Below are 24292 nucleotides of genomic sequence, written 5' to 3'. Positions count from 1 at the left end.
CTTGTTCCTACAGGTATAATTTTGCATTTGGCTAGATGAAAGCACATTTTGTTTGAATGGGTGCAGCTTACCAGGTGATCAAAAACGGCAGCTATGCTAGCAAAGAGATTTTCAGAGCTTTCCTGATGAACGAAGAGATTTTAAAATGAGCAGCAGTTCCCTTTTATCCTCTCTCCTCGACTCCAGAAATCACTGAGGATTTAAACAGCAGCTGTCCTGGGCAGCATTAGGAAAGTTACAGAGATAGAAAGAGCTAAACATCTGCGTCACTTGCATGGTGGATTCCAACAGTCCTCTATGAACCAAGGTGGAATACAACATGCGCTGTAGGTGATCAGTACACATTAGAAACCATTGAGTTCATCATTAGCACCTAGGCACCTCCTCTTTAAAAAGATAGAGCACAGCATAGCCCTTTTCCACAGACAGGCTCAAGGTTTGAGACATTCACTTCTCCTCATTTACCACTGTGCAGCTGCAGAGACTACCCACATCACTTGGTGAATAAAACTCCAAAGCTCCAATCCCTTCCAGAGGAAAAACCCTTCTCTAGCCTTTAGATCACAGCCTGTCACTTGTGCAGAGAGGTCTCCATGATACTAGGGAAAGAATGCATTGCAAAAGCACATTCTGATCAACACTAACACTAGCCCAGTGCCCTCTCCCTGCTTCTCACAGTGGGATGAGTGACAGCTCCACTCCTTACGGAAACTGACAGCTGCTCCACATGCCACTCACAAGCAGCCCTGATGCTTCATCTCATCAAAACTTTGCCCAAACATTTTAATTTCTCATTGAAAATTTCCCTATTTTCCAAAAACTGTAAAAGTTTACATTTTAAAAAATGATAGGTGAAGGAAATAGGGTTTTGTGGGTGTGGGAGAGAAGGGTGTGCTTTGGTCACAGCTGTTAGGGGCAGGTCAGGGTGACACCACTGGACCCCAGGGAGGGGCTGAGGAAAGAGGTCAATACGTATGCAAGGGCACAGGAGAGAAGAAAGGAGGTGTGGGAAGGAACATGCAGAAACCTCTGTAGGAGGCTGCTATGCAGTTGGTGACAAGAGCATTTGGCCTTTCAGAGCAGTGATTCTCAACCAGAGGTCTGGGGCCCCCTGGGAGTCCATGAGCAAGCAGGGCCAGTGTTAGACTCACTAGGGCCCGGGACAGAAAGTCAAAGCCCCGCTGTGCGGGACTAAAGCCTGGGGCCCTGAGCCCCAACACCCAAGGATGAAGCCTGAGCAACTTAACTTTGCAGGGGCCCCTGTCCCAAGAGAACCCACTACTCTCTCCCTCTGGTGCAGCATCTGCCATGATGTCACTTGCGGTAGTAATGCTGTTGGCCACATGCTGGAAGCTCTTGGTCATGGATCTGAGCCACCACGCCTGTGAATCTACCTCTAAATGCCCTCTTCTTCCCTGACAGAAACAAAGCCATAGTGGAACAGGGAACTAGGAGTGTTGCAGTCAGGTGGAGCTTCTTTTCCATCATTGCTTGTAAATGGCAATTTCCCACAAGCACAGATAGCATGATCCTGATCAGAGTGAACCCAGTGGAGTGCTCGGTTACTGGAAGAGTTTTTTATGTGGGGTTAGTTTTCTCTCCAGTTTGCATAGCAAAGGGATTAGCTGGCCAGTGCCACATCACCCCTGCTGCCAGCTTGGTGGCTTCACTGCAGTGCTCTAGGCCAGCGTTTCTCAAACTGTGGGTTGGGACCCCGAAGTGCATCACAACCCCATTTTAATGGGGTGACCAGGGCTGGCTTAGACTTGCTGGGGCCCAGGACCAAAGCCCAAGCCTGAGGGCTTCCACCCTGGGTGGTGGGGCTAAGGTTACAGACCCCCTGCCAGGGGTTGAAGCCCTTGGGCTTGGGCTTTGACCCACTGGCCTGAGGCAGTGGGGCTTAGGTGGGCTCAGGCTTCAGTCCCCCCTCCTCAGGCCTGGTAGTAATTTTTGTTGTTAGAAGGGAGTGACGGTGCAATGAAGTTTGAGAACCCTTGATCTAGGCGGTTGCAGATCTTCTCCACAAGCAGTCGGGGGAATGCTGACAAGTCCAGGAGGGTGCCTGTCTCAGCCTAATCAGGGTTGCTGAATGCTTGCCCTGCTGCTCTCTGCTCAGACAGATGCTTCAGCATGCAAAAGGCAAAATTTCTTGGTCACCAGCTCCTGCTTTATCTGTCAATGAGAGAGAGACCAGCCCCTCACACTGCACAGAGACGGCTACCATGGCCTTGGATTTGACAGGCCACTGTAAGCCATGCTGCACCTGGGCATCCCCCTCTAGAATTCCCTTGTCACCAGACTGAGGCAATGAAGGAAGCCAGCATCATGCATGGCCTTGGTGACATGCAATCCATTGTCCATGGCCACAACACTAGCAGAGAGTTAAGGGCTCACCCATTCCTCTTCAACAACATGCAGCTTCCCCACAATGCTCCTGGAAGAGTGCTGTTTCACACGGACAGCTCAGGTGGTGCTAGTCTTGCTCCTGCTTACCCATTGGACCATGACAGCAGTTTGGCTACTGGTCCATATATTAGTGGACAGATACCCCTTGCCACCTTCAGTTACCTAGAGAACACCGTGTAGTTCCCCTCGTGGCTGCACACAGCTCTGCCATGGCCCTCTTTGCAAAATAGGATATATGCCAGCTGGGAGCATAAGCAGCTGCAAAGTCCCTGTAGCCCTTACTCTCCATTTGGGAGAAAGGAAGCAGGTGCACAGCCAGCATCATTGCACAGGCTGCAGTCAGTGATATGGCCAAAGGCTGGTTAGGACTGTATTTCTGTCCCACTTGAGCACACTAACTGTGCTCTGTCAACCTCTGCTCTGAGGGCCCAGTGTATATTTGTTGTCCTAAGAGAGGGTGCTGCTACTTTAAGTCATGAGGGCTGCGTGCCATGTGGCTCAGCATGCCAGAAGCCTCTAACCTTTAGAGGTCACAGTCAAAGCCCACCATAAATATCTGCACAGCTGGCAAGTGACCCTTATATTGTCATCACCACCATTCAAAAGGAGGAGTGTCTAAAGGGCTTTGCAGCAGGGACCTGGGGTTTGTAGCTGGTGATGGCTGCTGCTGAATGGTAATGTGTAGGGGCTCTATCTTCCCCATAGCACTCCCACTAAACCCGTGTCCAGCAGAGAGGGAGGCAGTGCCCCAGACTGCTGCACGATATTCTGTTGAAGCCAACACCCGTGCTGAGAATGAGGTTCATAGAACATTTGCTTCTATTCCCCAGGAGGTTCCTGTTGGCTTTTATCTCAGGGCAGTGCAGGAGGTGAGAGTTTTCTTTAAGTGTTCTAGATGTGACCAGTATATTAGGAGTCAAACTGGACCATAGTCTAAATGAGTGACAACTGTCTGGGAAGGGAGTGGATGATCCTCAACACAAACTGTAAGGAGTTGATAGGCCAGGCAATAGTTTAGATGGAAGTTTGTAGGCACTATCAGACTCTCAAAGTAAATTTCCGTTGATGAACCTTTCGCCAGAGCATTCATGTCCTGACAGAGTCTCTCTTCAGCACTGGGTTTATCATTATCCACATCAGTGAGACAGAGCCCATCCACATGTACATACATACAACCTACCAACAATTAAAGCCAGAAAGTATATACGTTGAAAAGGAGGAGACCTACAATGGATCCTTGCAGGAGTCCACTACAGAGATGTCTAAGCGAGTTAAGTTTGACCCCAGCTTGCAAAAAGGAACTCAAAATTGTTGTTTCCATGCTGAGCTGCACCATGGGTTTAGAGAGAACAGTGTGACAACTTGGCAGTCAGCCCCACCTGCCAAATAGCATCACTAGGCAGCTGATAGATCCACCAGAACAGCACCAACTTTCTTGCTCTTCTCAAAGGCATCTTCAATGTCTTGTGTTGAGTGAATAATGTAATCTTGGGTACAGCATGCTCATCTGAAGCCAGCCTGAACAAAGAGCAGTTGTGGCTTGATAACCTCACTGATGCACATCAGAATCGGTCTCTTCATAAACTTGTATTTGACATAAAGTAGAAAGATGGATCACTAGCTCTTGGGATCTTCCAGGGCTTTCCTGGTTTCAGAATGGCTACAACCTTTGCATTGTGCCAGATTTTTGGGATGCAATTGTTCTGGAAACACTGGTTGAGGAACCAAAGCAATCACCTTTTAGCCCTAGATATAGTAGAAACTTCATATGGATATAATCCAGGTCTGGAGCCTTTCCTGTTTTCATAAACGTTATGGTCCAGTCCTGCTCTTTGTCTGAAAAAAGACCCATCAAGTTTGAATCCACACTAGGAGCCTGCCATCTGTAACCTCAGTTTTGACTGTAGGGCTGAAAGACTTATCCAGGTTCTGTCTATGGGCAATAGCCATTGGCTGGAAATGACAATATTTGTGGAGACAGGAAACCCCTTTTTGATGAGCCTGAAATATCCAGACAGACTTTTAATGGTCTGCCAGGCTTTCCGGCTGGAATGAGTAAAGTCAGTCTTTGTGACTGTCTCCCTCTATCGATCACACCTTGTTTGATCCAGCAGTTGAACGAGTTCCTTGCTCTTATTAACAGCCTCCTGTTTGTTACCAGCAGCTCTGAATTCCTGGCAGAGCTTAATTGCCTTTGATGACCACCCAGGGATATAATGCTGGCAATAGACGCCAGGGATTGATTTCTTAGCAGCTGCCTGAACTAATTCACTATTCAAGCAGCTCTAATTAAAACTTCAGCCTTATTGTTCCAGTATGTTGTGTCCCTGTCCCCTACCGCGTGTCTGTGTATTCTGTACAGAATTCACAGTAGGGACTGTCTGCTACTCTGTTTAGCACAGTGGTGCCCCAGTCTACAGCCTAAGAACTGGAATAAATAATAATTCGGTTAGCATGCCTCCTGCTCGAACTGGGGCACACCAATGCACCTGTGGGAAGAGCTAACAGCACTCAGTGACAGCAGAATAGTTTAAGCCAAGATTTAAATAGACTAAGACCAGAAGGGGCCATTATGATCATCTAGTCTGACTTCCTCCACAACATGGGCCAGAAAAAAAATTCACCTAGTGGTTCTGGCATCAATGCCATAACTTCTGATTGGGCTGGACCAGGTGTTTTAGAAAGATACTCAATCTCACCATAAAGACTTTGAGTGATGGAGAACCTGTCATATCCCCAGGTAAGCTATTCAATGATTAATCACCCTCCCTGTGAGAAAATTGCACCTTTATTTCTAGCCAGAATTTGTCTAGCTTCAGTTCCCAGGCACTGTATCTTGTGCCTTTGTCGGCTGAACTGAAGAGCCCTCTGCTGTCTTCTCACCAGGTAGGTATTTACAAACTGTGATCAAGTCCTCTCTTAACCTTTATGATGATAACCTTCCATCATAGGTGCCAACTTCTCCTGGTGCTGGTGGGTGCTCACGCCCCCCCGGCCCCGCCTCCATTCCAACCCCTTCCCCAAAGTCCCTGCCCCAACTCTACCACCTCCCTGCCCCTATTGGACTCCTCCCCCAAATCCCTGCCCCACCTCCTCCCCTGAGAACATCATGTTCCCGTTCCTCCCCTTCCCTCCCGCAGCTTGTTACTGCAGCAAGCGCTGGGAGGAGAAGTGGGGAAGGTGTGCTCAGGGGAAGAGGCGGAGGCGAGCTGGGGCGAGGAGCTGATGGTGGGTGCAGAGCACTCACCAGTTTTTCCCCTGTGGGTGCTCCAGGGCTAGAGCACCCAGGGAGTCGGGGCCTATGCTTTCCATAGAGCAGAAGAAAGGGGAGAAAACGGCCTGTGAGGGGTCCTGGAGATCACCATTCTCCCCCATTGCAGGTCTTCACTAGGCATGTGTCGCTATTATCTGCCTCACCCTTGCCCCACTGTTTGCTCCATCCATGGTCCAAACTGACAAGACAATGGCCCCTCCCTTTCCTACCCACATCTTAACATTCAGGACCCAGAGCGCCACATGGCACCCTCAGCAGCAGGGTGTGGAGGAACATCAGCAGCTCCTGCTGGCATGACCACACATAGGGGTGTTGTGCTCACAGAATCATTGCACCAATACAGAGACAGGTGGCCAGGTAGCAGCAAACCAGGAAGAAAGAAGGCAGAGGAAAGGGAAAAGAATGGTTGGTGCTACTTGCAGAGTGGACCATTGTGGCAATTTAGACCACCACTGCCAAGGCTTTTAGTTCAGAGTTACCCCAAAGAAATCACCCTTCCCAAACATAGCTTTAGTTTACATTTTTGAGAATAGCAACATTTCAAAACTGTGGAATAGGGATACTATAGGGACCTGACAAAGCCAGGGAAATGGGCAGCATGATGGCAGATGTATTTGCCAACACTGAATGTCAAGTTAATGCACCTTGGAGGAGTAATTTTAACTTCTCGCACTCTTTACTGGATTCTAAATGCACTGGAACTACTCTGGGAAAAGAGTTGGTTTGTACTGCAGATGGCTTAGTAAAGTCCTCGGCTGTGTGTAGTGGTGGTGTCAAGGTTTTTCCCCCACTTTGAACTTTAGGGTACAAAAAGTGGGGACCTGTATGAACACTTTTAAGCTTAATTATTAGCTTAAATCTGGTACGCTGCCACCATCCAGAATTTAGTGTCTCGCACACTTTCTGTTCCCCCAAAACCTTCCCTGGGGAACTCAGACCCAAACCCCTTGGGTCTTAAAACAAGGAGAAACTAACCATCCCCTTCCTTTTCCCCCCCAGACTTTCCCCTCCCTGGGTTGCATTAAGAGGCTTCACACCGATCCAAACTCCTTGGATCTTAAAACAAGGAAAAATCAATCAGGTTCTTAACTTTTACTTTTTTTCCCCTTTCTTTTTATCTCTGTAAAATCAGGATGGAAAATGCTTTACAGGGTACTCAGATTCATATAGACTAGAGGGACCCCCCACCCCCAGCCTTAGAATCAAAGTTACAGCAAACAGAGGTAAAAATCCTTCCAGCAAAAAGACATATTTACATGTTGAGAAAACAAAAACATAAGACTAATCTGCTTTGCCTGGCTACCACTTAGAATTTTGAAACATGAAAGACTGATTCAGAAAGATAGGGAAAGCCTGGAATGATATCCCGTCCCTCTCAGTCCTGAGAGTGAACAACAAACCAAAACAAAAAGCACAAACAAAGACTTCCCTCCACCAAGATTTGAAAGTATCTTGTCCCCCTATTGGTCCTCTGGTCAGGTGTCAGCCAGGTTTACTGAGCTTCTTAACCCTTTACAGTAAAAGAGACATTAACCCTTAACCATCTATTTATGACAGGTGGCCAACAAGCAAAGAAAATGGATGGAAAATAATAGTGCAAATAGTGTTATACTGTCAATTCTATCATCCCATCCTAAGAATATACCAGAAGTCAGAGCTCCAGAGATGGGCAATGCAAACTATTAGAGAAGTGGATAGACTTCTGTATGAAGAGGTGTTAAGACTGGGACTGTTTAAGGAGGAACTGGATAAGAGGGGACATGATAGAGGTATACTGAAGAAGGAAGGGTCTAGAGAAGGTAAATGAGATGCTCTTATTCACCCTCCAATACAAGAAGAATGTAGAAATATTCAATAAAATTTAAAACTAACAGGAAACATTTAAAACAATGGAACCCACTAAAAATCCACCAAAAAGGATACTAAACACCATTTGCACATACACACACACCCCTATATCTATATGTAACCACACTAGGTGAAGTTCACGCTTGTGTAGAGTACCATCACAAAGAGATGCTCAAATAAAGTGGCGCACAAGCTTTGCTAACCCTCAGCAGCATGATGAATTTCACCCCATTATCTTTTGCTTTTGTCTGTGACAATTTTTATCTTTCCAGGATTAATGCTTATCTGTTTGCCTGTGACTATGGTAGTTGCACTTGTCACACATTAATTTCTTAAAACAAAAGTGAATTAGTATATTATAAAAACAAAACGCATTAAAAAAATCCTGAATACATGAGAGAAATCTTTAGCCTCCAGAATATCTAGTCACCTTGGCATCTTTCTGTCTGTCTTTCTGTCTCCAGCTCATATAAGTTAACTGCCTTCTTTCTCAGCAAATCGTTAATTACTTATATATATTCATATTTAAATATAAGTACAAAATATTATAAATATTAGAATTTACATATTTATAAATATTTTATATTTCTCATTAGAAATGCATTGTGTGCAGTGTGGAGATAGTTTTGCAATTTAAACTTGACATGTAATTCTCATTGTCTGGAGATAAGAGACAGCAACATAAAAACAGAAGCTTAGGGCCCCAGCTCCTGGTGCCATGTGATGATGCCAGAATCTCAGCTTTCATTTAAAAAAACCTCTCCTGGCAGTGAAGAAATGTTTGAAAATGTGACCCAAGTGTTATTGCTATAGTATACAGATACAATAACTGAGAACTACAGACAACATTATTCATCTTATAGGAACATACGAATTGTCAGACTGGATCAGACCCAGTCTCCATCTAGTCCTGTTTCTGACAGTGACCAGAACCAGATGCTTCAGAGAAAGGTATAATACCTCTACAATAGGCAGATGTGGGGTAATCTTCCCCCAAACAGGTTATAGCCTCATCTTTTGGCTTGAGTCCTGAAGCCTACTGATGCTTCCAAAATTTGTTCATAATTAATTATGATCACTCTGGATCTTCTTGAGATCCATATAAATGCCCAGTCTCTTTTGAATCTTGTTCAGTTCTTGGCCTCAGTGATTTCCTCATTACTAGCCCTCTTTCCAGATCATTAATAAATACATAAAAACACAGAACCCAGTAGGGAACCCTGAGGCCTTGCTGCTAAGCTTTGCCATGATGAAAATTGACCATTGAACCTTAGTGATTTGTTTTCTGTCTCCTAACCAGTTTTTGATCTGTGGCAATACTCTGTCTCTCACCCCATGACCACTTAGCTTCTACAGTAACCTCTTGTATGAGACACTGTCAAAGGCCTTTTGAAAGTTGAAATACATTATATCAGCTGGTTCTTCTTTATCCACACATTTAAGAGATTAGTGAGACACAATTTTCCTTTGCAGAAACCATGCTGGTTAGACCCTGGCAGACCACGATCTTCCTGGTGTTTTTTTGTTCTATTTTTAATTATTGTTTCAACCAATTTACGGTACAGATGTAAGGCTGACTGCTCTGTAATTCCCAAGATCTCCTCTACAGCCTTTTTTAAAACCTGGGTACAATATTTGCCATCCTCCAGTCCTTTGGAACAGTGGCAGTTTTTAGTGAGAGTTTGGAAATTTGCTTGCAATTCAGTCACTACCTACTTGAGAGCCTTCAGAATTCTTAGATGCATCACCTGGGTCTGGTGACTTATTGTTTAAATTGCAATAAATCACAACCAGTTTGCTCCAGGACCTTTTTCAGACACCTCCATCTCTGAGAGCATCTCATCTTTACCAGAAAGACCAATCCCAGGTAGGAATCTCCCTAACAGTGGGCTGAGGCAAAGAAATCATTTAGTTTCTTACCAATGTCCTTATCATCTTTAATTGCTGTCTTTAACCCTTAATGATTTAGAAAGCCCATCAATTCTTTTGCAGACTTTATGATTCTGCTATATTTAAAGAATCCCTTGTTTGTTTTTATTCCCTTCACTATTTGCTCTTCAAACTCTATTTTGGCCCTTCTTACTTAATGTCTGCTGTAATTTATTATCCTGTTTATTGGCTCAGATTTCCACGTTTTCAAAGATTTTGGTTTGGCTCAAATAACTTCTTGAATCTTTCGTGTAGACCAGTGCTTCTCAAAGCCGGTCCACTGCTTGTTCGGGGAAAGCCCTTGGCGGTCTGGGCCAGTTTACCTGCCACATCCGCATGTTCGGCTGATCGTGGCTCCCACTGGCCGCAGTTCGCCGCTCCAGGCCAATGGGGGCTGCGGGAAGTGATGCGGGCCGAGGAACATGCTGGCCACCTTCCTGCAGCCCCCATTGGCCTGGAGCGGCGAATTGCAGCCAGTGGGAACTGCAATTGGCTAAACCTGTAGACACGGTAGGTAAACAAACTGGCCCAGACCACCAGAGGCTTTCCTCGAACAAGCAGCAGACAGGCTTTGAGAAGCACGGATGTAAACAACATGGTTTACTCCTTGCTTTCCTGGTTCCCTCTCTGTTGTGAGAGAGAGAGAGAATGCACGCTCTGAGTCTATCATGTTTGTTTGTTTGGTTTTTTTAGGAGCATCCAAGCTGTCTCTAGGGATTTTCTTTCCTTTACTTTTAGCTTTAGGGCCTTAGCAGCTAACCTTCTCATTTTATTGAAATCTTTTTCTAAAGAAATCTGTCACTTTTTGGTATCCTACCTGCCTTGTGGATGTTTAACCTAATTATATTGTGATCATTGTTAGGTTGGTCACTTTTTTTAAAAAAAATTAGACTGAAGTAATAACCTCTCCTCTTCATGCTCTAGAGCTGGCTGTTTCAAGAAGCAATTACATGAAGTGTTGGGAAATCTTGTCCTATTGAGCCATCTGACAAGCGTATGTGTGGGTAATTACAGTCTCCCATCACTAATATTAGGTTAGATATTGTTGCCTTTTTCATCTCTCTCAACATTGTGTACTTATCTACATACTAAATGCCTTATAAACGGTTGAATCTTGGCCTGCTGAGAAACCTCAGGAGCACTGGAAAGCCTAAAAGAAATTTTAGAGACTCTGAAAAAGGCATAGTAAAGGTTGCCAGATTTCTGGATTCAGGGGATCATGCACACCAGTGTCATATTTACAGTAAATCTTTGAGCTCCTGCACAACCTTGAAAATATCGGTTGTAGGTACAGGATCTCACGCAGTTCCTGATTCACAGCAGCTATCACACAGCATATAGAGGAAGTCAATCTTTGTTGCCACTTTATCACAGCATTTAGACAAAGCCAACAGATATTGTCACAGGCTGACTAAAGAATCATGTTCCCAAATAAGTCTCTCCAACCATTCTCTAGAATGTACTATTAATTTGCCTCTCCTCTGGAGAAGCTATGTAATTCAAAGCTGGTTCCTTGGCCCAACAGGGCTTCAGCACTCCCTTCAATAGTATATGCATGTCATCCCATAAACTATGGGTGGGATTTGCAGAAACACTCAGTGTTGGCCTAACGCTGATCCCATTGAAGTCAATGAGATAATTCCCATTAGTTTCAATGGGAACAGAATTAGACCAACACTGAATGCTTCAGAAAAATCCCACCTTGTACATTTATCAGTTAAACTGGGCTTTGAGATAGCTCATACAATAACTTTGTATTGTCTGAGCATATACAAAACAACTGTTTCTAGGTAATAGTTAGAGCAGAGTGAATGCAGAATTTCCATCCTGCAGGAAATTGACACTGCAATATTTTGAAGTTTTCTGTAGAATGGAAGTTTGATTGGGGAATGCTGAAACATTTCCTTTAGATATTTTTGATCCAAACAACAAAACAATTTTACACTCCTGAGATAAAATGTCTCATTTCAGTTTGTCAGAATAACCCAAAATGCTTCATATGGAGTGATTTCCTTATGGGAGAGCCTGATATTACCATTCTGCCCTAAGGGCCAGGCCCCAGACTGGACTACAGCTCCACAATACACCCAAGTTCATATATAGCCTGTCACAGGGGCCACTCACTATGAGTAGCACCTCCTGCTGGCCATCCTTAGTATTAGCTCTGCCAGCTTGGGCTCCCCCTCCAGTGTTGTCTTTTTTCCCCACCCCCATCTTGTTTCGCTCTGCTGCCCTGCTCGCTCCTGGGTCTGCATCTTCTTCTGTGGCTTGGCTCTCCAGCCAGGTCATTAAAGTCCTCCCCTTCCAAGGAATTCAGTCTTTTCAGACCTGCTGTCTGTCTGGCATCTCCAATACCCTGGCCACTCCCCAATGGCTGGTAGAGGAACTCAGGCCCCCTATTTATAATGGCTTCCAGCCCAGGGACCCTATAACAAGCAGCCACAGTCCCTGTGTAATCCTACCTCTTCCTGCTGTTTCCCTGGGCTTCTTTCTACATGTCTGGCTTGCCCAGCCTAAATCTATCCTGTTTGAAGCCTGATCAGCTGATTGAGCCCATCTGGCCTAACTCAGCACTTGCTGGGCTAGTATAGGGAGCATACCCCCATTATGCATCAGTCAACTTGGTCACAGTGAAATCAGCGCATTGCCTTATCAGATGTAGGCCTTCTGGAGCCTAGCCCGTAAGAGAGAATGGGGGCTGGAAATACACAACCCATAATTAGGGTGACTAGGTGTCCTGATTTCATAGGGACAGTCCCGATAGTCAAGGCTCTTTCTTAAATAGGCACCCATTACCCCACCCCACCCCCAGTCCCAATTTTTCACACTTACTGTCTGGTCACCTTACCCATGAGACAATATGCCACAGTGGGATAATGAAGTTTAATTTTTTTAACTGATTCTAGCTGAATCAATCTGGGTCATTTCAAAAACAAACCATTCCAGTTTGGATCAAATTGGCCCATAATGAAATATTTCATTCTGATTTTTCCCCAACAGAAAACTGCATTTCACAGAAACTGCACTTTTTCATTGGAAAAATCATTCTGATGGAATATTCCAAACCAACCCTACTATTTCAAATAGTTTAAGGTCCAGCTAATAAAATTGTGTTCACTCCTGATACCAGTTGCCATTTTTAGCTTCTGTCCATTAGTAAACAGTTGCAGGCTCTTTTACTTCTGATTTAGTAACACGGTTATTATCTTTTGAGACAGCTCACACTCTCTGTCCCATTGGGGGTTGCTTTAACTCAGAATTTCTGTGGCCAATTTTTTTTTATGATTTGTTGTTTTTCTGCCAACTCCAGCAGCGTCCCACTTCCTTACGGTACAGAGCTTTAGATTTCCTTGACTGATGTTTATTTTGTGAATGTGTGTAGACAGTTCACAACCACAACAGATTTTACAAAGATAAAATCCATATTTTATGCTTATGCTGAAGCATCTTTTTGGCTGAAATGGTGGGTAGCTGTGCAAGGAAGCTGCACTGTATGTGCTCCTGTATGTCGGCCAGCATAGCAGAGAATGCTAGATTCTGCCGGTGCTGACTCAGATAGTCGTGCCATGGCAACTGCCTTTTCTACAGTGAAACCCTCCTGTTGTAAGCATCTTTCACACAGCGTTTTGTTGAGCAAACTCCTCCACAAACTGATCTCAGATCATGACTAATTCAAATGTGCCAAAAACTCTCACTTCCTCAGAAGCCCATCTAGTACAGTTCCTAGTTATAGAGGTCTTATAGAGTCATGTACTGTGGAGTCCCATGCAATATGCCAGCCTCTTATCTTTGCCTATGCCTGGAGCAGGAAGAGGGAAGGTAGACCCAGGGAGCGCCTGAGTGCATCCTGGACTGTGCAGAACCAGCACCATGCTTGCCTGACATATGCGCCCCTCTGAGATGGGGACTAGAACTGTGAGTGACACTGAGAGCACCCATGGCATTCTTATGATGAAGGGACCCCAGACACTGAATGTAACTGTAACCAGACCCCAGGGCCTGGGTGTGCGCCTCTTACTCTGACTGAGGGGTATGACAGTAGGTCAGGTTTACTATCATAGCAGTGCCACAGTGGGATCATGCTCACTCCCCATGTCCAGGATGGCCTGATCCTGCTAGGACAGTCTAGGTGAGGGTCCCTGGGCAGTTAGTTGTTGCCAAGGCCCCTCCACATTGCTTTGAGGTCCTATGTCCTGGCCAGCTCCCCCACAGCACTAATTTCACTCCTGACAGTGATTCTGGAGGTGGCTGTTCAAGACCTCTCCTTTTAGGGGCAACTGAGGAGCTGGGTCCCACCAGGATGACAAAGTCAGTTTCTCCAGCCATGTAATTTCCCCATTCTCAGATCCACCACCACTGGGTCTGTAAAGGGATGGCCTGTTCTGGAGATCTTCCTCCTTATCACAACCCACTCTTGCCCAAGCCCATGTCATTCCCTACTGCACACTGGCCAGAGCTCCCGTTGGTGGCAGTCATTCTTCCTGAGATAGAGGCAGACTGCACTAAGGTAGTATTGCTAACTCAGACCAATGCATTGTAATTGTTGCTCTGTCTGAAGAATGTCTTGTGGTGATGTGAAGAATTGTATTCGAGAGAGAGAGAGAGACTTTTTATGCAGTACCCTGTAGCCTAGGGGAGAGTGCCCTCAATCTCAAACTGAGTTCCAGTCCCAGATCTTCTACTGACAGTATTTCAGTGGCATTCACAACCCTAAATCTGAACCAAGGTCTCATACCTTGTGCGTGTGGCAGGGTAACTATCATTCATCCATTTCACTGATAACTAAGGTTGCACAAGGTCAGTTCAGGCTGAGCTGACAATAGAACCCAGGATTCTAATCAACAGAGCTAAAAACATCGCAGCCCTTCTGCCACCTAGGCTCTAAGGCCTGGTCTACACTGGGGGAGGGGGATCGATCTAAGTTACACAACTTCAGCTACGTGAATAATGTAGCTGAAGTCGACATACTTAGGTCTACTCACCGCGGTGTCTTCACTGCGCCGAGTTGACTGCTGCGGCTCCCCCATCGACTCCTGTACTCCACCTCCATGGGAGGCACAGGTGGAGTTGATGGGAGAGCGCTTGGGGGTCGATTATCACATCTAGACTAGATGCGATAAATCAACCCCTGCTAGATCGATTACTGCCCACTGATGCTAACATAGTGTAGGTCTCTGTCACCCTCTACTGGCTAGTCCACCTATAGAGGTTTGACTCTACTATTTCCATGCTAACACACAGCCCAATTTTTCAAGGTATTTGGTTGCTTGAAGATGCAGATAGGGATCTAGTGGGATTTTCAAAGGTGCCTAACTCTTAAAATCCCACTAGGCACCTATCTGCACCTCTAGGAACCTCTTAGCTACAGCATTGACCTGGAAACTCATGTTCAGCCAGTTTCCACTATGACCCCTACATTCTTTTCGGAGTCCCTGCTTTCCTGGATGGAGTCCCCCATCCTGTAAGCGTGGCCTGCACTCTTTGTTCAATCTCTAAGGCTCTCAGTGTGTAAGGAGGCTACTTCACAGTGCGATTTGTCTGGATGATGACATTCCTTGTTGCTAGGTACATGACATGGTGTCAGTGGCGGCTCCAGGCATCAGCGCTCCAAGTGTATGCCTGGAGTGGCAAGCCAAGGGGGGCGCCCTGCCGGTCCCTGTGAGGGCGGCAGTCAGGCAGCCTTCGGTGGCTTGCCTGCGGGAGGTCCGCTGGCCCCGCAGATTCGGAGGCAATTCGGTGGCAGGTATGCTGAATCTGCGGGACTGGCGGACCTCCCGCACGCATGCCTGCCGTGCTTTGGGTGGCAAAAAAAGCTAAAGCCGTCCCCACATGCTGTGGACTGTATTAAACATGCACTGGTCAAAGAAACCCAGGCAAACTAGATCACTCTGTTTAACTGATCTGTCCTCAAAATTCTTTAACACAAAGATTAGTAGAGTAATATCTACCAACTTTACTGGCACTGATTTTATATTTTCCTACAGATCATTGACGAAGAGATCGAATACAATTGGGTCAAGGACTGAAACACCCCCACTGGATGATAATTTCCCAGTTACAATTAGTTTTTGAGATCTCTCATTTAACCAGTTTCTGATCCACTTAATATGCACCTCATTGATTCTTTTAAAGTGCTAGAATATATCTGGTGATGAGTTAAATGCCTTCGAGAACTCTAAGGATCAGACTTACAAAGAAACTGAGGTGTGGTGATGCTGAGCATTGCCCCACCTAAATTTCAGGTGCTTAGAAAAGCACCAGTGTTCACAAAGCCCTATACAATGAAAAGGGAGAGAGCAGCACTTTAGACTGGGATTCACAAAAGCCAGCCTGCTAGGCAGCTGCTCACATGAGAGAGCCAATGGGAGACTCCAAGCCACATGGGTTTGCTATCCTGGAGCTAAGTGCCTAAATCCAAGCTGCAGTGAGGTACCTGCCTCTGCTCGGTATTCTCAGCTGCAAATTCTCTCCTGGAATTAGGTGCCTACACTGTTTCTGTGAAGATGAAGAGGCAGCAGCCTTCCCTCCTAACTGTTAGCCCAGCAATTAGGGCCCCTCAGGACCACTCTGAAGAAAAAAGAGGTACATGGAGCTTAGTAAAAAACACCATTTGAAGAAAATCAAACCAGGCAGTTTCACCTTTTCTTTGGCTCCCCTTAATGAATAAAGCAGCGAGAGACCAGAAATCAGTGTTTGCAAGTCTGTGGGATGTGTTTGTTCATGCTACAGTTCACTAAAAGTTTCAAACTGTTTTCCGCTTCTTTTTAAATCAAAAAAGTTCCTGCACTACACAATGGCAATAGGTTGCTGTCGCTATACCATTGCCAGGACTTCACTTAAGATGGCATATGATGACAGGCCAAGGAGTGCAGCTGACACAATGAGAGGGTTTCTCCACAGAAGACAGACTACACAATATTTCAGAGAGAGCTGCTAGTATGACAGAGGATTTCCCGTCATGGAGGAGATTTTGCAGGGCCCTGTAGTGAATGACAGTGGTAGGGTACAAATTTGGATCTGAGCCATGTTACCCAAGATCTCTTCATGTCATCTTATAACAAGATAAAGGAGAGAACTGTCATGCTAATTATGGTTGAGTTATAGCTTTACCAATGTTAAGATTGCACCAGAGGTTTTGTTTAAGCAGCAGTGTTAAACTTTTGTCAAAGATATCTGAATTCTCAAAGTCCAGTTTGAAATTAAGAGCTTAGGCAGCCTCATTGAGGGGAATGGGAAGGTGTGGGGCCCCAGTAAACATAACCCACATCTTCCCAGTTATAGATGTTTTGAGGGCTCCCTGAGCTCAGGGCCCTGGTACGATTGTCCTCCCTTCCCACTCTTTGCCAGCCCTGAGCTTAATTGTTTCCAAAAATCACAATAGCATGTGAGCAGGAGCAATGAGGGGGACAGGGATACTCCCCCAAAATCTAAATAGTCTCTCTTCTTCCCCCCCCCCAGAAAGATGTATGATTTCCTGTTGCATCCCACACTGTTCTAAGGTGTATATAGCCATTAACATATTTTCAAGGTATATGTTAAACAGCTGTAGTTCTCACTCAGCCCATTTAATTATCTGTTAACTAAGATCACCACCAATCACACTTATGCTACTAGCCAAATAATGCAAGCTGAGTACTATTTACGTTACAGAATGTTTCTCCAGCCTTATATGAAAGATACTAGTATGAAATGCAAAACAGCCAGGCCCTCTTTCAAACAATCCAGCATTCTCATATCATGTGTAATAAATTTTTGGAAAACCACCCTGAAAGAAAATTTAAAATATACCAGAGATGGGACTCAAACAGGACTTGAATCTTTTTAAGAGGCCAACTCCCTTGTCTTCAAGTCGGAAATGAGGAAGCTACTCCTATTCTTACTCTATATAGCAAAAAAAAACAAAACAAAATAACCATTCTTTAGTTTGTGGACCCAGGCATTGATTCATACTGTAGATTGCTGGAAAAGAAAACTATTAACAGAATATTTTATAATGGAAGACAAATTCTGTGAGAACAGGGCCAGACAAATCCACCACAAAAAATGGATAAAGGGAATTGGCATACTTTGCACAAACCTTTATCTTCTTCTTCAAGCAGGAAGAGGGATAGCTCAGTGGTTTTAGTATTGGCCTACTAAATCCAGGGTCGTGACCTCAATCCTCAAGAGGGCCTTTTAGGGAACTGGGGTAAGAATCTGTCTGGGGATTGGTCCTGTTAAAGTTCTTTTACATGGGGGGAGGGATAGCTCAGTGGTTTGAGCATTGGCCTGCTAAACCCAGGGTTGTGAGTTCATTCTTTAAGGGGGCCATTTAGGGAACTGGCATTAAAAAAAAAAAAAGTGTCTGGGGATTGGTCCTGCTTTGAGCAGGGGGTTGGACTAGATGATCTACTGAGGTCCCTTCCAACCCTGATATTCTATGATACTCTAAGCTAAAGACAATGAGAGTCAATAGGCCTGTCCCAACAGGTGGGATATCTTATCTGGGGAGCATTAATTAAGCTAAAGTAAAATACACAATTACCAGGAAATGAAAGCTCCAATGATTAACAAAGTCTTCAAGTTACTGTTAAAGGGAATCTCCTGTGATTTGCATGAGGACATAATTCCCATCTTCCTGGCTAGCTACAAAGTATTATGAACCAGCGATGAGTGTAGAAACATAAGTTTAAGCCCTCTAGAAATAACTAGTTATGAGACCCAGAAAACTGAAGGTCAACTGGAGCAAACTACCTGTTCCTGCAAGAAATCCAACCCACATTGCCTTCACCTCAAGTTATACATTTGTTTGCCTTATGACTCAGACGTATATCTCTCTGTGACTAACCTGTCTTATTGTGACAGTTTAAAGTCTCCAGTCCCATGATAAACCCTGGAAGATGTGACATGAAAAGAATGTAGACTCTGCCCACTAGAGTTAGAGGAATTATAAAGGATGTTTGTTGTTTGTTTTCTTCATAAACAGTTGCACTCTAGAAGTGCCAGGGATTGTATGGCACAAGAAGGGGAAAGGAATGGTCTAAGCACCCACTGAGGTTATAACTGGGGGAATTCCAATTAATAGTCCAGGCTAATATTGAAATACAGTCCTTGAAATGAATCCAATATAAAAATCCTCCAATAAGAAAAGGACTGAAAGAATGTGTTCTATACCGACACCCTCTACTGAATACCAATGGAAGTCACAGAGAAATCAAGAGACCTGAAATCTGAATACCCAGCTGGCCAGTGTCCAGTACAAAATAAGGGGATTGCCTTCCTCCAGTGGACCGTGAAACAGTATCTCGACTTGGATCAGCTTGTGGGACCATAGAGCTTGCTGAACCCCTGCAGACAGCCTCTCCTCTAGGCCAGAATCACAGGATGGAGTAGGGGTGACTGAACTCACAAATAAGATGCAAAATCCAGACAGGAGAATGATGTTTGGATTAGCCATGAGGAAAGGATTCTCCCCTATTTCATGCTTAACAGGGTAAGAAGCGGTGAGATTAAATTTCAAAGATTGTATTTCTCCTTCTATTCCGTAATATAAATAACTGAAGGTTAGCTTGTTGAGTCTGCACTCTTTAGAGAGACCTCAAGTAACCATATTCTGGATTTTTAACTAACTAATGCTCTTAGCATGCTCTACTTTGTAAGTCCAGCAAATTGGCCTAAGAGAGATTTAATACAATAATTATCAATTGCTTTTGATATTTTAAACTTGTCCCTTTTATTCCATACCATTCAAATAGCAGGGGACCATACTCGTACAAGTGCCTTAAGACATCCATGCACATTGGTGAGGGATCACCTAGTGTAAAAAATGTATTAGAAATACTGACAAAGTGATTATTGATGATCTCATATGTAATAAGAAATCTTGGTAGTTTGCTTTGTTCCTTGGCATAACTGCTGATCCTTGACCCTCGCCTATGACAATCACTTCCAAGACTGTATTTTTGTGTTCAGTACAGACCTAGAAAATGGATTGTGTCTACAGCTAATTGAAGAACTGTTTATGACATATGGATGTGGTTCCGAGTGAATTAATAAACCCTGGCTTGGTTAAGGATACCAAATGTGCTGATTTGAGAAACACTGGCTGAGCTAGAAGTAGACCTGAAAAACACTTCCCTTTAGAATTAGCAAGTTAACGCTCCCTGGACTCAATAAAAGTGTTTATCTTTAAATTCCATTCCAATATTGGCTACATCACCTATCAGCTTGGCAAGTCTGGGTTGTCAGATTTCAGCTTTAAAATCTAACTGGCATCTTCGCAGGTTGACAAAATTAACACCAATTTACACTGCTACCATCTTGCAGAATGAGATGCCCTCCCCTGTGGCTCTTTACACACCACCATAATTGGTTCCCAACCTCAAGGAAGAGATCAAATCTCCAGGACAAGCCAGGAAAGGAATGTCTTGTATCCCTGGGGCCATGACGTATATGAGGGTATCACTGGAGCCTCCAACCCAGCCCAGCCTAAACCCACTACGGGAACAGACCCTGTTGAAACAAAACTAGAAAATTAAACACACACCACAGTTTAATTTGCTGTAGCAGCACAAGTGTCATGGTGATGCTTGTTGGTATGTGTAGGAGATGGAAGTGACAATCCGTGTATTGCCCATGCTGTGGCTATATGATCTGTACTATTGACTGCACTGGGGCTGTAGCGAATATTGAATTAATAGTGCTGTGACTTTACTGAGTGTGATATTGACTCTATGGTGGCTATATGGAATGTCTTATTGACAGAGATACAGGCTATACAGTGTGTTATTGACCATCCTGTGGTTATACCAAGTTTGCTATTGTGGTTGTCAGCTATACAGAGTGTGTTATTAACAGTGCTATGGTTGTATCGAGTGTGCTATCAACAGGTTTGTGGCTATATGGAGTGTGTGAATACATCGAAGCATCCTTCCTTACTAGTTCTGGCCCTTTGGTTACAGAGCATTGGACACCTAGCAATTCCCCCTTCTGCAGGGTATGAAGAAGGTGTTTGAACTTGGGTTTCTTAGCCCTTACACGAATGCCTTAGCCCTGGTTTATAGGACAGTCTGGTGTGGGCATTTGTCCATCTCTCCAGTTGAAGCTGTTCCACTGGATATGAAATAATTAAATATACACTGGTTTTGAGAGCAAGGGAGTAAGGATGACTCTTTACTTCAAAGGTTCAGGGACTCACCGGAGAGGTGAGAGACACACGTTCAAATGACTAGGCTAAGTGTTAGAAGGGCAACAGCTTTCCCTCACGCTTATTTTTGCAGAGTTTGGCATCAGCTGCTGCCGTTCTTGCAACAAGTGCCTTAGGCACCTAACTTGAGGGAGGGTTCACGGCTGAGAATCACAAATGAAGAGAGGTGCCAGCCTCCAGCCAGCACTTGTGAGTGGCACAGCTTAGGCCACCTCGTTCTGCTTGGTATCTGCTATTGACTAGCTTACACGGCCCTCTGCTCAGCATTCTGGTTTCTGTGAGTCCTTTTCCTAGTTGCCTAGCTCTCCCTATGCATTGTGTAGGAAGTCTGGGCCCCTAAAAGTGAGACGCTGCAATGCACCACCTAAGTTGTGCTGTGTAGTTAGTTAGCCCTGTGGCTATGTAGAGTGTGTTCTAGACAGGGCTCTGGTTATTTGGAGCATGGGAAGGTGGCAAGGAATGCTGGGGGTGTGGTGGGGAGCCAGGGGCTATGCTCTGCGTAATGCACTCAGAGGCAGACAGCCTGTGATTGCCCTGCACGGTGTTTTTCACACCTGCAGCACAAAGTAACCATGTGTGTGCCCCCTCCCTCCCCCTCTGTAGATGCTGCCAGTTACAAGCAGGTGTGTACATAGCCCTGACCACAGTGAGCCTGCCTCATTGTCGAGCACTTTGAAGTCGGTCAGGCCAGTCTAGTGCCCAAGGCTGCACTAGGCCTGGCCAGTGCCTGACTGCCGTGGAGGCAGCCTTAGCTCTAAATGTTATCTACGCCAGCATGGCTTTGTCTTCTGAGCACAGCTCCTAATAAAGGGCAGATACAGGCTTTCCTTCTATTGCTGACTTACCTCAATATATGAGCTGGACTGAATTCACATGGTGAAGAGGTACCCAGGCAATCTGGGGCATAAACAGTAATGGACTGAGCCTGGCTAGGAAAACTGGAATAGCCTGAAACAAACTCAGAGGCACGTGGTTGGCCCTGGTTCTGGTCTGAGTGCCACCCAGCTCTGGCTAGGTCCTGCTCTTCTTTCAAAAATCAGTGAGAAAAATGCCCTTTTTGCCTGTAACATTTTATTTTTCCATAAATTTTTATGGTCCAGCATTTGCCTTCGTTCCACCCCAAGCAGGTCTGAGAGGATGATCCCAAATCAGGAATTCCATGCACATTCCTTCCCTCACCTGAGTAAGATGGCCCAAGTTTACCCTTCTGTTGAATGACTTTAGTGGTTGACTAATTCTTAAAGTACCACCTCAGAAAGCAACACTTCCTGTCCTGGCCATCCAGTAAGCAAGCAACCCAGTGCTTTGGGATAGTGCAGACCTGATGGTGTAATCAAGCTCCCAGCCACGACAGCTCCAATTTATAGACTATTTAGCCTGTTTTACTACAGCCCCTAAACCCTAACTCCTGCCTAGAGAATCCTTGCTTTAGCTCTGTATGGAATTCCACCCTTTCAGGTCTGGCGAATCCTTTTCCATTTTGCTTTGTCATCATTTTGCACTCTGGGCTAGATTAAGGAGATCTGGGGTTAGGCACACTCTCACATTCAGCTCCCTGGGTCACCACCCCAGAGGATGCTGAATCAGTAGCAGCCGGCCACTCCATCTCTCCCAGAAGTGATGGGAGCAACACACCTGCTTTCCTTGAGGGTGTGGGGCCAAGCTGCTTCCTCCCTGGCAGCAGTGGCTGCTGCTCCTGCCTCTGCTGGAGGCCCACTGCAGCCATCACTGCCTTGGGGACACCTGGGTCACATTTTCATGCTTTGTTTTGCAACCACATGGACTAGAAAACAATTTTTCAAAGTTAAAGCTTAGATTCTGGCATCGTTGCACAGCTTGGGGAGCAAGGGCCATAGACGCTGGGCCTATAGTGCCTTCATCCAGCCCTGTTTGCTTGTCTATAACACCTTCCATCCAGGAGTTTTTTACTGGTGAGGTTGGAAAATACCATTACTCCCATTTTACAGTCAGAGAAACTGAGACGCAACCTGGTGAAGTAATTTGCCCAAGGCGGCACAAGGAGTCCGTGACCAAGATGAGAATGGAAATGATCTCCTGTCACTCAGTCCTGTGCTTTCACCAGCATTTCCTTTGCTGGACTTTGGTTAGCTTGTGACATAGCCTGGGGGTCATGTCACAATAAGTGTTACTAGAAACAGAGGATCGGGGCTATTGGCTGAGTGGAACCATGAGCTTCACCCTCCCCCTGAAATCCAGGACAGTGTTTTCAGGATATTTAAGGGGATGATTGGGGTTGGGTAACTGAACTCTAGAACCTCTGCAGCTACTAACAAGACCTTGTCTTTTGTATGATATGGCACGTGACTCATGAAAGGAAAGCACGGACTGGCCTCTGGAAGCAAGCAAGCAGCAGGGCCAGGACTTGCTAGCACATATTTGTCTGAGGTTCAGCTGATTTCTCAGCACACACTCACTGCCTGATTAGCAGACAAACAAGCAAATTCGCCCCCTCGCTATGAACAGGTTGTTTCCCCCCTGTCCTGTTTGCAACAATGAATTGCTAAATTCTCAGGCTTTCATCTGCAGAGACTTTACAGTTGCAAATAGCTCCTCCAATTATTTGTTAAGCTGCTGAATCAAATTTAAAGCAATGCAAGATGAAAGGAAACAGTATTGCCACTTACCAGCAGCATCGATATTTTCCTCACAGGAGTACCAGATCCCAGTGTGGAAATACCGGAAGAGAAAGCGGTCATCCCCCGTCTCCCAGCTATAGTGCACCACGTTCTGGTTTGTCTCATTGACCGTCTCATTCCCACTGTAGTTGAGGCAATTTGTCTTCTTGTCTTTCCCACAGTTTGGCTTGGGGACCCTCTGAGTCCCTTCACACCAGTGGGTTGTGATAAAGGCTGTGGTAGAGAAGAGGAGAGCCATCAGGTTCAGACTCACTGCTAGGAGGGCTCTGCATCTTCGGTTTGTCTTCATGGTAACCCGCCTCCTCCTGCAGAGAAAAGAAATCAAATGTGGGTTTTTAGGGGGCTGGGAAGTTCAAAGCCCGTCACAATTCAGAATGTGGTTTTCCAGTCACAGAAACTCTCAGCTTCTTCCAATCTGTTGCTGAAACAGTGAAGGAAATGCTGCAGCCATCCTCCCATTTTCCTCTTTATTTGAAATCCCGTCTTGGTGTGTTACAAGAGCAGCTGCAGCCAGCAGAAATGTAGCTGTATTGTTGTGTGTGTCGTGGCTAAGAGTGCTGAAAGAATCGGAGGAGGTCTGTCTCAGAGGCAGCATGAAGAGCAAGTGAACATCTGCTAGCGTAACACACATGATGCCGAGGGGCTATGCAGCCTTCTCCAGGGGGAGACACCTGCAGGCTGTGGGACTACATTGTACTTGACTCCGAAATCAAGCAGGAGCTGCTTCTGCATGCCGTCAAAGTCATTTGTGAATCACGGCTGTTACTGCATCATGCTGACAGCTGAACGTTACCTCGGAGGGGGAGGGAAGGAAGCCTCATTTTATATTCAAATTAATAATTATTCAAGGCTGAAAAGCCCATTTTCGGAAGCTGTACATGAATATTTACCCAGAGGAAGGGGGAATTCAGAATGATTACAGACTTTTTATTGTGTCGTGAGTAAGGAACAAGTCAGGGGACTGATCCTCTTGTTGTGTTACGTGGTATAATT

General features: G+C 45.3%; 1 protein-coding gene across 6 annotated transcripts in view; it reads right to left on the bottom strand.

Moving 5' to 3' along the window:
* Positions 1-24067, bottom strand: part of GSG1L (GSG1 like) — a 126848-nt gene extending 102781 nt beyond the window's left edge. For 2 of the 6 annotated variants that reach the window (XM_050968227.1, XM_050968229.1), the window contains exon 1: positions 23288-24053. In XM_050968227.1, coding sequence (XP_050824184.1) covers positions 23288-23588 — 301 coding nt within the window. In that variant the 5' untranslated portion in view covers positions 23589-24053. Of the gene's footprint in view, positions 1-23287 lie in introns of all 6 variants that reach the window. The other 4 variants (XM_050968232.1, XM_050968231.1, XM_050968230.1 and 1 more) reach the window with 4 other exon arrangements.
* Positions 24068-24292: the final 225 nt, after the last annotated feature.

This window comes from Gopherus flavomarginatus, chromosome 9 (genome assembly GCF_025201925.1).
Source record: "Gopherus flavomarginatus isolate rGopFla2 chromosome 9, rGopFla2.mat.asm, whole genome shotgun sequence".
NCBI classification, from domain to species: Eukaryota; Metazoa; Chordata; order Testudines; family Testudinidae; genus Gopherus; species Gopherus flavomarginatus.
The sequence above is the reverse complement of the archived record's forward strand: the minus strand, read 5'-3'. Positions and strand labels throughout refer to the sequence as shown.